The following is a 12,192-nucleotide window of genomic DNA, read 5'->3' as shown; positions in this document are numbered from 1 at the left end:
CTTTCCGCTCTGGTGAAAACCAGAGTGGAAAGGCTGGAAAGCTTGCCGTCATCACTCATCGATGGCGGTAGCTGTCTGGAGTTTTGTGCCGAGATTCATTTGTCCACGGACACGGAACTATGGAAACTAGCCCTTGAAGGGAAGCTACAGAGGTTGTTGGAAGAAAATGAGTTAGAAGTGAATTCTAGTGTATTTTTACCCCGTGAACCCGAATACCCAAACCATTTGCTGCGCAAGTATTGTTAAACGCGAGAAAACACGAAAGACAGTCGCTGTACGTGACATCATCAACGGATCTTTTGGCTGCCCAAGGCTAGGGAGGCGGGGCTTCAGCCTCCTTTTGAAATTGCTTTTATGGCTCTCCGGCACATCGCATTGAAACATAATTGTGATATCTGTTACTCTAAAGACCAAATGAACGCAATTCAAGTGTTTTTTTTTTTCAAATGCAGAACTGCCCCATCCTCCCTTTGACAGCTCCGCTGTAAAATGACTTGTGCCATGAAGACAAAACATTCCAGTTTACCTTTTTGTTCAAAATTTGAAAAGCATAAAGTGAAGTGCGACACCCGTGTTACGAGCTAGGATGCACAAGCTCGGAAGCCATCCCACTTCATGCTCGTAAGTGCACCCGATGCAACATCTCCAATTTATTTCACGGGCCACTGTCGCTCGGGCACCTTGCGGAGGAAAACTTGCAGTCGTTCACTCTGGCCAAGTATGGCTGCGACAGTACTACATAACCAAAATTTTGACTGAGCACCCTCCTCCAGGGCACGTCGAATACCTAAGAACAGTCAAGAATTAGAGGTGTGCCAATAAATTTCTTAACCGCAAATCAAATATAGATATAAAAGCTGGACAAAATTAATATTTTATACTTTGTGTGAATTGAACATTTATATTTTATAAAATCGCGGCTGAAAATCCTTTTAGAAACACATACCTTTGAAAAGGTATGTGAGAAACATTTGACATACTCAAATGAAGATGAAATAAAATTACACATACATTCATTCCACCAACGCACTGAAATGCGGTAGCTTTACGGGAACATTGTTAGTGAAAACAATTAAAAAAGGAAATGGTGCAGTGATGAAATGTAATATGCCGTACATATCGTGGACGACATCGAGAACGACGTTCAGGACGACGTTGAGGACAACCTCGAGGACAGCATCCAGGATGCCATCTAGGACAAGTAAAAGACATCTTGGAGGTCGACTTCTAGGACTCCATCTAGCGTGACATGCAGAGGGCAATGTTAAAAATGACCTCTAGGACGACCTTAAGGATTGCATCTAGGACGACTAAAGGACGTTCTGGAGGTTGACCTCTAGGACGACCTCAAGGGCACAGTCTGGGACGTTGTAGAGGGCATGTTAAGAACCTCTAGGACCTTAAGAGTGACATCAAGGTTGGCATCAGTGACACCCAGGACGAGTAAAGGATGTTCTAGATGTCGACCTCTAGGACGCAGTCTAGGATGACCACTAGGACGACGGTGAGGACAACACCAAAAACGTCAGATCACACTTTAGCTACTGGTGCCTATGAGCGTATGTAACCGGCAATTGCGTGACCTTGATTATGCAACCTTGAGCTTCAGCCTAGAATGTTATGCGAGCTTGAGGATGAGGACTTGACCTTGAGCGTGGTTCGGCCTATAAAGCTACCGCTTTAAAAAGGTCCTGATAAAACATTTTGGGTAAAACGTAACATGGCGAGCACAGCAATGACTATGTTACTTATCCGAATATAGCTCGAGGTTTTCTTTTCCAACACTCCTTTCGAAACCGGGGGTTGAACTACAATTCTACAATCAAAGAAGGCCGACCTAACACACCGAGCAAAACATTCGAGACCATCGAGCCCACTAAGACGCTGTCTTGTCGGGCATCTCCTAGCGCACCGGTGCAAAGCAGTGAAGCTTGATGGGAATGGTCGGCGAACTCTGAAGAAGTTAATCATAATTCTAAATATTCGAAAAACTCTAATACTTCTAACAATAACAGTGTGGCACAAATAGTGCTGCAGAATGAAGACCCCCCCCCCCCCCCCTTTTATTCCAACTCCATTCCAGGGAATTGAATTTTGCAATAATTCCATTCTATCGAACTCTAGGATGGAAACACTGGGCCCATTCCCACTCTTGAATGGCTGAACCGTTACATTACATTACATTCCTATAATTCCCAACCGCGAAAAATGGCGCTTAACAGCTAGATTAAGTTGCCAGCAACTAACGTCAGCATAAAGCTGACCTTATCAAGTGCATACACAACTGCAAAACATGTCCTGAAAGCATTGATTTTACTAAGCCGAGCAGTGGTCACACATTGCACTGGTGGCAACTGGTATGGTGGCACTGCAGATGTCGATTGCGCGACCCAGCTTGAAAGGCTCGCAACAGACGGCAAAACTTCAAACCACCAGTTTTCTTCACAAAAGGACCATGTATACCCTCCACTTATAGGTGTCGCGCATGGGAGCAATGGGGGCGGTGTGGCATTCTCTGCCAGTGGCCTACAACTGGCTGTAATTGCACATGGTCACAACCACATTGCTGCATCTCGCAGCGCCAGGAACGAGACCTTATCTGCTTACAACTCTACTGTTTTGGTTGCTTCAATAGGAGTGCCACCTTCATCCTCGAAGGAACACAAGCTGGTCAGATAGTCAAGCTGTTAGTTACCTAAAGTGCAACGATTCTTTTTCAAAGGCCCCTTTGACCACATCGACACGGCTCGCTTAAAAACAGAACCCATTTCATGCCCACTCCATTCCAGGCAAAATTCACCAAATTCCATTCCCTTTCCACTGGCTACAAATCAAACAGCAGATACTCTTTGTCAATTATGTGAAATTCCATTTGTTAAGACACCTGGAGGCTCGAGCGAGTCGGCGACCTATAGTAGGAGGCAACGGCGCAAAAAGACGAGGAAATAATGGTGACACACAAAAGAGATAAAGGGTGATCGCTTACGAGTCCGATACATTCATCTTTTCCTATCTTTACGAGAAATAGGCGGAGGAGTACCGTGGAAAAGAACAACACCCACGGAATCGTCACTCCGATCCTTTCCAGAGTTCCAAATATTGACGCACCTCCGTCGAGAATGTCTCAAAGCATCTAAGAGTGACCCCTTGCTGGCACGCAGCAAAGGTTGGTTCGGCCCGAGGACCTTTGTCCAAAGACCTTGGCCCGAGGACCTTTGTCCGGAACGCGTTTCTGACAGTGTTTACTGCATTCTCAAAAGCGATCCCTCGATTTCCGCTTGACGTCGTAAAAGTGTCGCGCCGTCGTCTGCCGCAATCCTGACGGTGACACGGCGGTGGACGTAACAGACCCCCGTTCTGCTGCAGGTCCGTCACCAGCCACACATCTACGACCGACCACCGGGATGGCGACATCCGATGGCATGTAACGCCGGCTCCTATGATGCCATTTGTTGCCACTTGGGGACCAATTTTGATGTAGGGGCAGTACAGGATGCTAAACACGTCAGTCAAAGGCGCATTCCGGACACCGTAAAGTGGCCACAAGAGGTGGGGGCAGAGGCGGCCTCGGTGGCGAGTTTATTTGATGACGGAGACGGCGGCCTGCACGGCTTCCGTCTTGTGGGACCCGTCGCAGAAGGGCCTGCGCTGCGTCTGCTTGCAGTTGCAGAACCAGTACTGGCGGGTCTCCTCGGCCACGAAGCGCACGGGACGCAGGCTGATCTTCAGGTGCGGGTTCTTGTGCGACCCGTCGCAGAAGGGCTGCGAGGGGGAGAGACGCGAACTGAGCCCCCCTGAACCGCACCCGTAAGGTGGTCCACGGACAAAAAAACAAAGTTCGTTGGAAGGATTCGTAAAATTCTATGTACTGCTAATACCGAGCAAGCACCCGCGCAACAATCTCACAAAAGAAATAAATAAATGGGGATGGGCAGTTTTAGGTTTGAGCAGAAAAGTGATAGGGGCGCGTGGTACTGTAGGCCCTTGTCTCGTCGGACGGAATGGTATAGGGGCAGTATAAGGGCCTGGTGGAACTCCCAATTTTTAAAGCAGCCACACCGCTATTGTGAGCCTGTTTTGCGCCGGTGCTTTCGTGTCGTGTTTCACCACTTTGCACTGTTTTAGGTGCACAGAGCTTCACCACTCTTCACTGGCTTACCAAACAAGAAGCCAATGGGCGCGTTCAGTAGCGGCCCCGGAGTCAAGGAGTCAGTGACTCCTTCCACTGAATGGCCAAAAGTCACATCCGGTGCACGTAACTCCGGGGCTCCGGAGTCAAGCTTCGAAGCACCAAGTCCGGAGACTGTGCACGTAGAGTCAAAGGAGCTAAAGATGACGTTGTTTCCTGACTGGTGACGATTTCCGGCGCTAAAAGAGCAAAAATCAAACAAAATGGCGGGATAAGCGGCGTCAGTTCTGTCATAACGCGTTCAAATTTCTTTTTCAGGTAAGGCTCTTTCGGAAAATGCATTAGACTGTATTTCGTTGGGTTTGAACATGCTAATAAACAATGTAAACATTGACGCCGTGTCTTGATTGCCGTTGCACGGAAGCTCGGTAATATTGACGATAGTCCTGTCCGCGCTCAACAGAGCAAGGCAGGGTATGAACGCGACTTTGGAAGCCGGTTAGACACTCACGCAGAGCATGATTCCGATTAATGTTTTGTTTACGTAGCTAAGTCGGGGTGCACGTTGGCCGACGCTCGCTTCGGCCGACAAAACCTTGACCGCCGAGGGTGGCCAAACTTCCCGTGTGTATACGAATACATTTTATAGGAAGTTCGTTACGAAGGGCAGAACAAACGTATGGCCGTATAAAAGTATCCCAACTGGCGGCGTAGATTCGCCGGGCTCTATATTTTGCCTGTGCTCATGACGTTTTTGTCTGTGTTTTTATGACAGTAGCTGCCTTTGCACCGCCAAGCGAATTGTTCGATCGCGTTGCATCGCTTTGAACAGCAGTGCTGATGTGTACAGTTTCTCGCTTTTTCTTCAACAACCTTGTCAAGACTTCTTCAATACCGGTGTCAAATAAAAGCGATCGTGCTCGCCATCGTCTGCTTCCAGTTTATTCGGAGACCGTCTGGCACACGGGAGGAAGCGGAAATTGTGTAGAAGCAGGTTTGGAGCCGTGGTTTTTTTTGCCGTTCAGTAGGCGATCCGAGGACTCCGACTCGAGTGACTCCGTTCGGAGCTGAGGGAGCCGCTACTGAACGCGCCCAATGTGAAGGAGCATCTCGGCTAGCTCTGTTGGCTCAGATGTGTCCTGGTGTGGGCACTCCATATGACTTATGCATATATTTAGAATGTTTCGAACGTGGAGGGTGGACACTTATTGCAACATGAGTGCATGCTCGGTATTTTAAGGCAAACCCTCCCAAGGGGCTGGGCGGGGGGGGGGGGGGGGGGGGCATATTATAGTGGACAAAATACACTGAGCACCAGCAAAAGAAATTAAAAAGGATGTTCTTGGGGCACGTGAAATTCGCACACCGAGAGACATAGAGAATGACAGAAACAAAAAACTGTTGGTTCTTGGCTCTTCCCCATAGCCCAGCGCACACCATATGGGCTGTCTGCTTGCAGTGATGCAATTTCTCAGAGTCCCGTCGGAACACCTTTTGGCACTCCAAAGTGATTAGCAGCAATCGCATCACCAAGGCACCTTGAGTCAGAAGTCTATTTTATAGCAGCACGAAGCATGTTTGAAGCACAAGCATCGATTGAGCATATGCTATGTTTTCATCCATTCCATTGTGAATACAAGGTTAGAAAGATTCTTGCTGGTGTGTGTACATAAACATGCTTTCTCTGCTTTTTTACTGTGCCACCACTCATTAGTATTGATTGTACCAAAGCCAGTTTAATTTGCCCAATTACTGAACTAGCTCTTTCCTAGTTGTGCCTAAAAGCAGTGTACATAAAAACAGGGATGGTGTGACAGACATTCTTGTTTAACAGCTACTTTACCAGATTGGATGAGGAAAGGCAAACCCTCCAAAAACTTGGTGGGTCTCATTAAATGAGAGCAATAAAAATCAGTCTAAAAAAAAAATATTACACTAATTGATCATGCATGCTTACAAAGGTCTTGAAGCACGGAATATGTTGTGAATGAGCTGGGCACATGCTGTGCCTGTGAGACGTCCTGAAGTCCCGGGACTGTCACGTCACATGATGTCACGGCGTGACAGCGTCATGTGATGTCGTGGTATGACTTATCACAAAGTCGTGACCTCATGATTGCACATGACACCATGGCATTGTGATGACGTCCTGTGATGTAGTGACATCATGGTGGCATTATAATCATGTCAATGTTGTAGTGCGATGTCATGGCATCACATAATGTCCAGTTCTTGAAGACGGTTCTTTGTGATTGTAAATACATCAGCTTGAACTTTAGAATTAACTTGAACACGAAAAAAGAAAGAGCAGGAGAGGACAAACAACTGTTTGTCCTCTCCCGTTTTTTCTTTCTTCATGTTCAAGTTAATCCTAAAGTTCAAGCTGATATATTTACAAGTCTGTATCAATAAACTCAACTCTTAACCGTTATTGTTCATGATGATCTTCTTTTAAAATTCAACCGATAAAACGCATTCTGCGTTAAAAGCATAATGCAAGAAACACATTTAGGTGATGTCACTCGCAGCTCTTGTCAGGGAGGAGGCATGGACAGGTTGTGTTCGGATCTAGCCTCGAACTGGGACTGGCTTGTTTTATGCCGACGTAGAGGGCGCTTTGACCAAGAGGCCGACAAGGTTCACAGTGAAATAGAAGAAAAGGCAGATGAGGCCCAAATTTGCGAAGTGCGCGGTGATGCCACGAAGGTGAGCAGGCCTCTGAGGAAGAAATGCTCCATGTCGATATAATAAGGAAGAAGTTCCGATATACTGGGAAAGAAGCGAATTGATGGGACCCCTAATTTCGAGCACCATCTATCCGCATTCGAGAGAAGCGCCAGGCGCGCCAAACATAATCTGGACCAAGTGGCATCACCTAAATGCGCTTTTTTCATCGTGGTTAAAAGTAATGTTGTGCACATTGGAAAGGACGTGAAAACCACAAAGGCAGAACTTAATGCTGTACTCAAAAGCACAAAGAAGGCTAGCCAACGACAACAGCGTCGCACAAGGCGGAGCATGCGCCCCTCGCAGGTGACACGCGAAGCAGAGTTCCGCAATCGATTTAGGCGAACACACCTCCAGCAAGTTCACCCACAGAGGCGAAAATGCCGAAGGTCGACGAGAGTATTCGACAAGGCAGCAGGACGTACGCCTCGGTGCATCTGTTCTGGCATTGCGCTCGACGTCGGATGCCGAAGCACTTGCGGCGACACAGATGCGAGCTAGGTGGCAGACAATGAGGTAGAGGGGCTTAGAGCTATAATCTGGTATCCTGTCCACTAGGCAAAAGTGACCCCCCACTGGCTGCCGCCATGTTGTACAATTTTGACCACTAGACACGTGACCGTACCAAATGCTAAGGCATTTACGCAAAATTCAGCAGAGATTTGTATTACGATCGCTGAAAAGAAAACACGATAAACTATTTTTTAGTACTGCTAGCCCGAGATCAGTGTCCAACTCCGATAAAAACCCAAAATACAGCACAGCGGCTGACGGCATGTAGCGGAGCCATTGCAAAGCTGCCCGAGCTTTTGTCGTAAAAGCACATTTTGGACTTAAAACAAAACGAAACATCACTTATCTCATCGGTACTGTTATTGAAGATCAATAGGCAATTATCTACGCGTGGTACTTCGTTAAAATCTAGACGTAAAACTATCACATCACATGTCTAGTGGTCAAAAATGCAATACGGTGGCGGCCGGGCAGGGGTCACTTTCAGCTGCCAGTTAATTGCTCTAAACCCCTCTACCTCGTTGGTGGCAGGACGCGAACCCACTTGCGACGACATTAGAGGTGGGAAGGCGCAGGTAGACGAAAGCCTTGTCTTCTATGTGGTAAAGGTGTAGGGTAGAAACTGGCAAAGAGGAGGATACGAGAGCGTTCAGGAATGCCCGAGAGCCGAGCTCTGACTGCAACGATTGGTAGCTAGACACAAAATTAGCTGCCTCTGTTTCTACTTGCTGCCGAGCGCTGGCGTCAGGCTCTCACGTTTGAACACTTCCGAAAAGTGAGCGGAGACCTTTAATCGTCGCAGTCGCAGCTCGGCTTTGCGGCATCCCCGCACGCTCGTCTCCCCGTGTAATGACCGACAAGGTGACAACGATGAGGGGCCTCTTCTGAATGCCCGGAATCCAGTCAGCTACTGTGTCTGCTCGTTACCTTCCATCGTGCTTTGGCCGCAAGTGCGCGTTTGAAGCTCGTGAGGGGTTATCGACGCCAAGTGGCTCGCGCCGGAGGCAGGACCGACCGAAGGACCGCCCCGCAGTCCTATTCCTACTACGAGCGGCTAGGCTGGTCTGCGGAGTATGGTCGCGAGTGCTCCAAACCTGAGTGTGGCTGAAGCCGCAGGCGCACCAGTGGTACACGTGGCCCTGCTTGCACTCGAAGCGGAAGGGCTTCTTGTCGTAGACGCGCCCCTTGCCCGCCTGCTTGTACGACGTGTGGTACTGCTGCTCCGGCCGGTCCTGCAGCTCCGGGAAGCGCTCCGCCGGGGAGCTGCACCATCGAACCTGCAAGCAAGCGGCCGCCCCGACCTCTCGCAAGAAGCTCGCAAACGTCGCCCGCTTCAGCCAGAGTTTGATTGCGATGCTACGGCCGACCGGACGGATGGTGTTCTTTTTCGGCTCAGGCGCCGTTACGGTGGCGTTGACATTGCCCGTTTCGCAGGGGTGGTTACCTCCTAGGCAGACATGTACACGTTACCCAAAAAAAGTAACTAAATACCATTACTCGTTAGTAGGTTTAAAAGGAACTAAATATGTTACTCGTTACTGATTCTCCAAAGGAATGTGTTGAATTACCTCCAAAGTAATTAGTTACTTTTCTCGTTACTTTGACGGCCAAACACACAACTGCTTTCGTTTCATGGTTTATTGTTTTCTTTTCAGTAGCCATTGAACTTGAGTTTTCATCAGTTTTGTTTCTCTGCTTGCTCAAGAATGCATTTCCGGCGACGCTAAAGAGTCGTTCTACCGACGTGCTCAAAAGAATGGCCATGTTGCGCTTCAGGAAGAGCTGGTGACTGTGGGATTCCCCTTTCTCTTTTGTTCTTTCGGCTTCTAAAGTTCCAAGTTGACAATGGGATCTGCGTCTTGTCGCGTCGGCAATCTCCAGGTTTACATTCGGTCTGTACGTAAGTTTAGAAAGGTTCAACCAACGTACCATATTGTGTTCGCCGGGTGAAGGACATTCCCAGCTGTAAAGTTTGACCAACATGTTCAGCGATTAACGTTGCTGTACCGTCTTTCCTTTTCAGTTGTTTTTCGGGTTGCCCACCTGCCTTTGTCACAACAGACGCATACTCAAAATTTAAAACAGGGCTGTCTCAATGGCGCTGTACATGTCACAGCTCAAAAGTAAAGAAATACCGTCACTCGTTACCTGGCCTTGAAAGTAACCAAGTACGTTACTAGCTACCGAAAAAGTCAACTAGGCAAAAGTAACTAGTTACTAGTAACGCATTACATACATGTCTGCTCCTAGGTAATGAGGCTGCACCATATCTTCAGTCGCCCACTGGAGGTTAGTGCTGGGCGTAGATTGGACGCGAGTGCTGCGTCGGCGTAGCTTCGGCAGGGCTCCCATATAAAAATATATGAACCGTAACGCTCGGACATGCAGCATAGCCATTTCGTTCCTCACTTGCCCCGTCCAACATTCGCATAGAAAAAATAAAAAAAATCCTGGTTACGGCTTTGACACAACGTGGGAGCCAGGTCACACGCGGGAGAGCAAGGGACCCGTTCAGGAAAGCGCGATGAGCTCTTTCCCAAAAAGCCCTCCGCTCTCTAAGCTCGCCGCCTCGATGTCTCCAAGGCAGAGCGCCCGCCTACGGATTCCCGGGTGGCGGGTTCGAATCCCGGCCGAGGCACTTGCGATATGGCAGAGGATTATTGCGGAAAAGGCGCCGCGGTACCCGGGTGTTCGGTAGCACGTCGAAAGATCCCTGGGTGGTTGAAATGAATCCTCTGTCCTCCTCCGGGGCGTGCCAGGTGCCCTTTGTTGGCTCGGCACGTAAAACACCCCCGAGTTTCTATTTTCACTCTTTCCACTTCGGCAGTGCAGACGCTGGAGATGAGGAAACTACTGATTATGACAAGCAGAGAGCATTGTGGAAGGGGTTGCCCCGCTGTTCTAAACCAGCAACTGTTCCTGACAGGGTGAGAAGGGCAGGGAGCAGCCTCGGTGGTTCCGCCTCCAGCGTGAGCTTTCTACCTTTGACAATAGACCCTTTGCAAAAATCCCAAAAATCCCGCGCGCACCGCGCGACAAATGATGGGAGTCCTCGATACGCCCTCCTCCCGCTACCATGTGACCATGTGGCATACACGAACAAGCGCAGGTTACCACGGCAACGGCTTTTTAACAACCAAGTCAGGCGAGCGACAGGCGAACAGCGGCTGCCCCTTTCTCATCCCTCTCCTTTGTACCGGCTCTGTCGTCTGCTGCACCAACACTTTGTCGAACCTGGTCGAAACCTGCCACGGTTGCAATAAAAATTAAATGGATTCGATGATACTTCAACATGTGAAGATAAGTTACGACGAATAACGTATTGAAATATGTTCACCTGTCACGATGCCTTTGCGCTGCCACAGATACGGAACGCCGCCAGCGACATACGACTCGGCGGATGGCTGCAAAAGCTGCTAACGGTAGCTGCCGGGACGCGCGCGCAGTCGCGGAACTAGAAAGCGCGTGATCTTTACCGAGTTCCCGAATTTCCTTGCCGTCGTAGTGCTGTACGTTTTGCAAAGGGTCTATTGACGCTGCGGAGTTTCGTGCACCTCGAGTGCACAGTCCAAGCACAATGAAAGGTATGGAGTGCGCACCAGGGGCCGCGCAACCCGAAGACGGGCCCCACCATTTTCACCGTGTCAGTGACCATGCGGAGCGCAAGTTCATCTGCTTCTTACACAGGGGTTGCACTGAGGTCAGAACGCCGAGCTCCGATTGGCTCTGATGAAGGGACAGTGGGTAAACCTCAATGCTAGCTGCCTTGAGGTCTACCCACTATCCTTCCAATCGAAACCAATCGGAGCTATGCGCTCCGACGTCACCGCAACCCCTGCTCATCGTCACAAGATCACCTCAGTCGTGGAACTCCAGCGGAGGGGTGTGCCCGCCGCCCTCACTCACTTCAGTCCACCTCCCATCGTATGAAGCGCCATCTAGATTTTCGTTTAAAAACCATCCAGACGCTGTGCTTCGAAATGTACGTATTCCATAGAATACACACAGTCCGGGGCGTCGAACGACGGGAGGGGAGTCGTGCTGAGTGAGGGGAAGTACTGCTCCTGCAAGCAGCGACTATGAGGAGTTCCATAACCGAGCAAGTCCATAACGTTTCCCCTGCTCAAGAAGCAGACGAACTTTCGCTCCGCATAGCTATTGTGAGATGAATGCACACAAAGAGTGGAGCCTGCCGGTCAGGGCGACGCGCACTCACGGCGCAAGGCAACGGACGCCCGCTGATATTTCCGAGCAAGGGCCTTGCAGTGTCCGTCCAACAAGCACCCCCAGAGCTAGGAACGCGCAGATCGCAAAAAAATATTTCCAGCGTACGGGTGAAAATGAGCCACCGCGGGCACGAAAAGAGCCTGGGACAACCGTGGGATAGTTACCACTGCGAGGTGTGCGTTTCCTCCTCCCCGATGTCTCCACATCGCTTTGGATATCTGAAGAAGTAGCCCCATTCTTCACTTCTGGAGTCACAAACCCAACAAATCAATGAAACAATGGACAAAACGTCCCCTAAAGTAAACACGTGCTTGCAGAAAGGTCAAAGCAGACGCCACAGAACCACCAAGTGCGGCAAGCGGGCAAGTCAAGCTTGGGGCAAGTGCGGTTCACTGGATTGGATAACGTTGACTAGGAAATTAACTACACCAACTAAAGGAATGTTATTTTTTATCGTTGCGGTCACACCATAAGATTATTAAAACAAATCAAAGAATGGCTAACTTTTTTCAGGTTCGGATTTTCAAAATTTATAAGTCTTTCGTTTACAGCCTGAAACATTGGATTGGCATGGCTTGCGACGTCTCTTGTAGTCG

General features: G+C 49.1%; 1 protein-coding gene across 1 annotated transcript; it reads right to left on the bottom strand.

Annotated features, from left to right (window-relative positions):
- Positions 1–3,551: 3,551 nt before the first annotated feature.
- On the bottom strand, positions 3,552–11,999 carry LOC8052581 (CDGSH iron-sulfur domain-containing protein 3, mitochondrial). The gene is made up of 3 exons (XM_040212448.1): positions 11,761–11,999; positions 8,464–8,646; positions 3,552–3,762 (listed from the first exon to the last, which is right to left on the bottom strand). Exons 1-3 carry the CDS (start codon positions 11,830–11,832, stop codon positions 3,580–3,582), a joined length of 438 nt encoding a protein of 145 aa, XP_040068382.1. The 5' UTR covers positions 11,833–11,999; the 3' UTR covers positions 3,552–3,579.
- Between the last annotated feature and the right edge of the window lie 193 nt (positions 12,000–12,192).

The sequence above is a fragment of the Ixodes scapularis genome, unplaced genomic scaffold, assembly GCF_016920785.2.
Source record: "Ixodes scapularis isolate PalLabHiFi unplaced genomic scaffold, ASM1692078v2 PGA_scaffold3__209_contigs__length_174095766, whole genome shotgun sequence".
Classification (NCBI taxonomy): Eukaryota; Metazoa; Arthropoda; class Arachnida; order Ixodida; family Ixodidae; genus Ixodes; species Ixodes scapularis.
Note: the sequence above shows the minus strand (reverse complement) of the source record. Positions and strands in the feature narration are given on the sequence as shown.

What these genes read in the sequence shown, in the direction of transcription:
- LOC8052581 (XM_040212448.1), bottom strand. Translation starts at nt 11,832, where the DNA reads ATGGGGCTACTTCTTCAGATATCCAAAGCGATGTGGAGACATCGGGGA. An exon ending in GAAACGCACACCTCGCAGTG is followed by an intron (nt 8,647 to 11,760) that starts GTAACTATCCCA and finishes GCTTGCTTGCAG; the next exon opens with GTTCGATGGTGCAGCTCCCC. An exon ending in GCGGCTTCAGCCACACTCAG is followed by an intron (nt 3,763 to 8,463) that starts GTTTGGAGCACT and finishes TCCCCCTCGCAG; the next exon opens with CCCTTCTGCGACGGGTCGCA.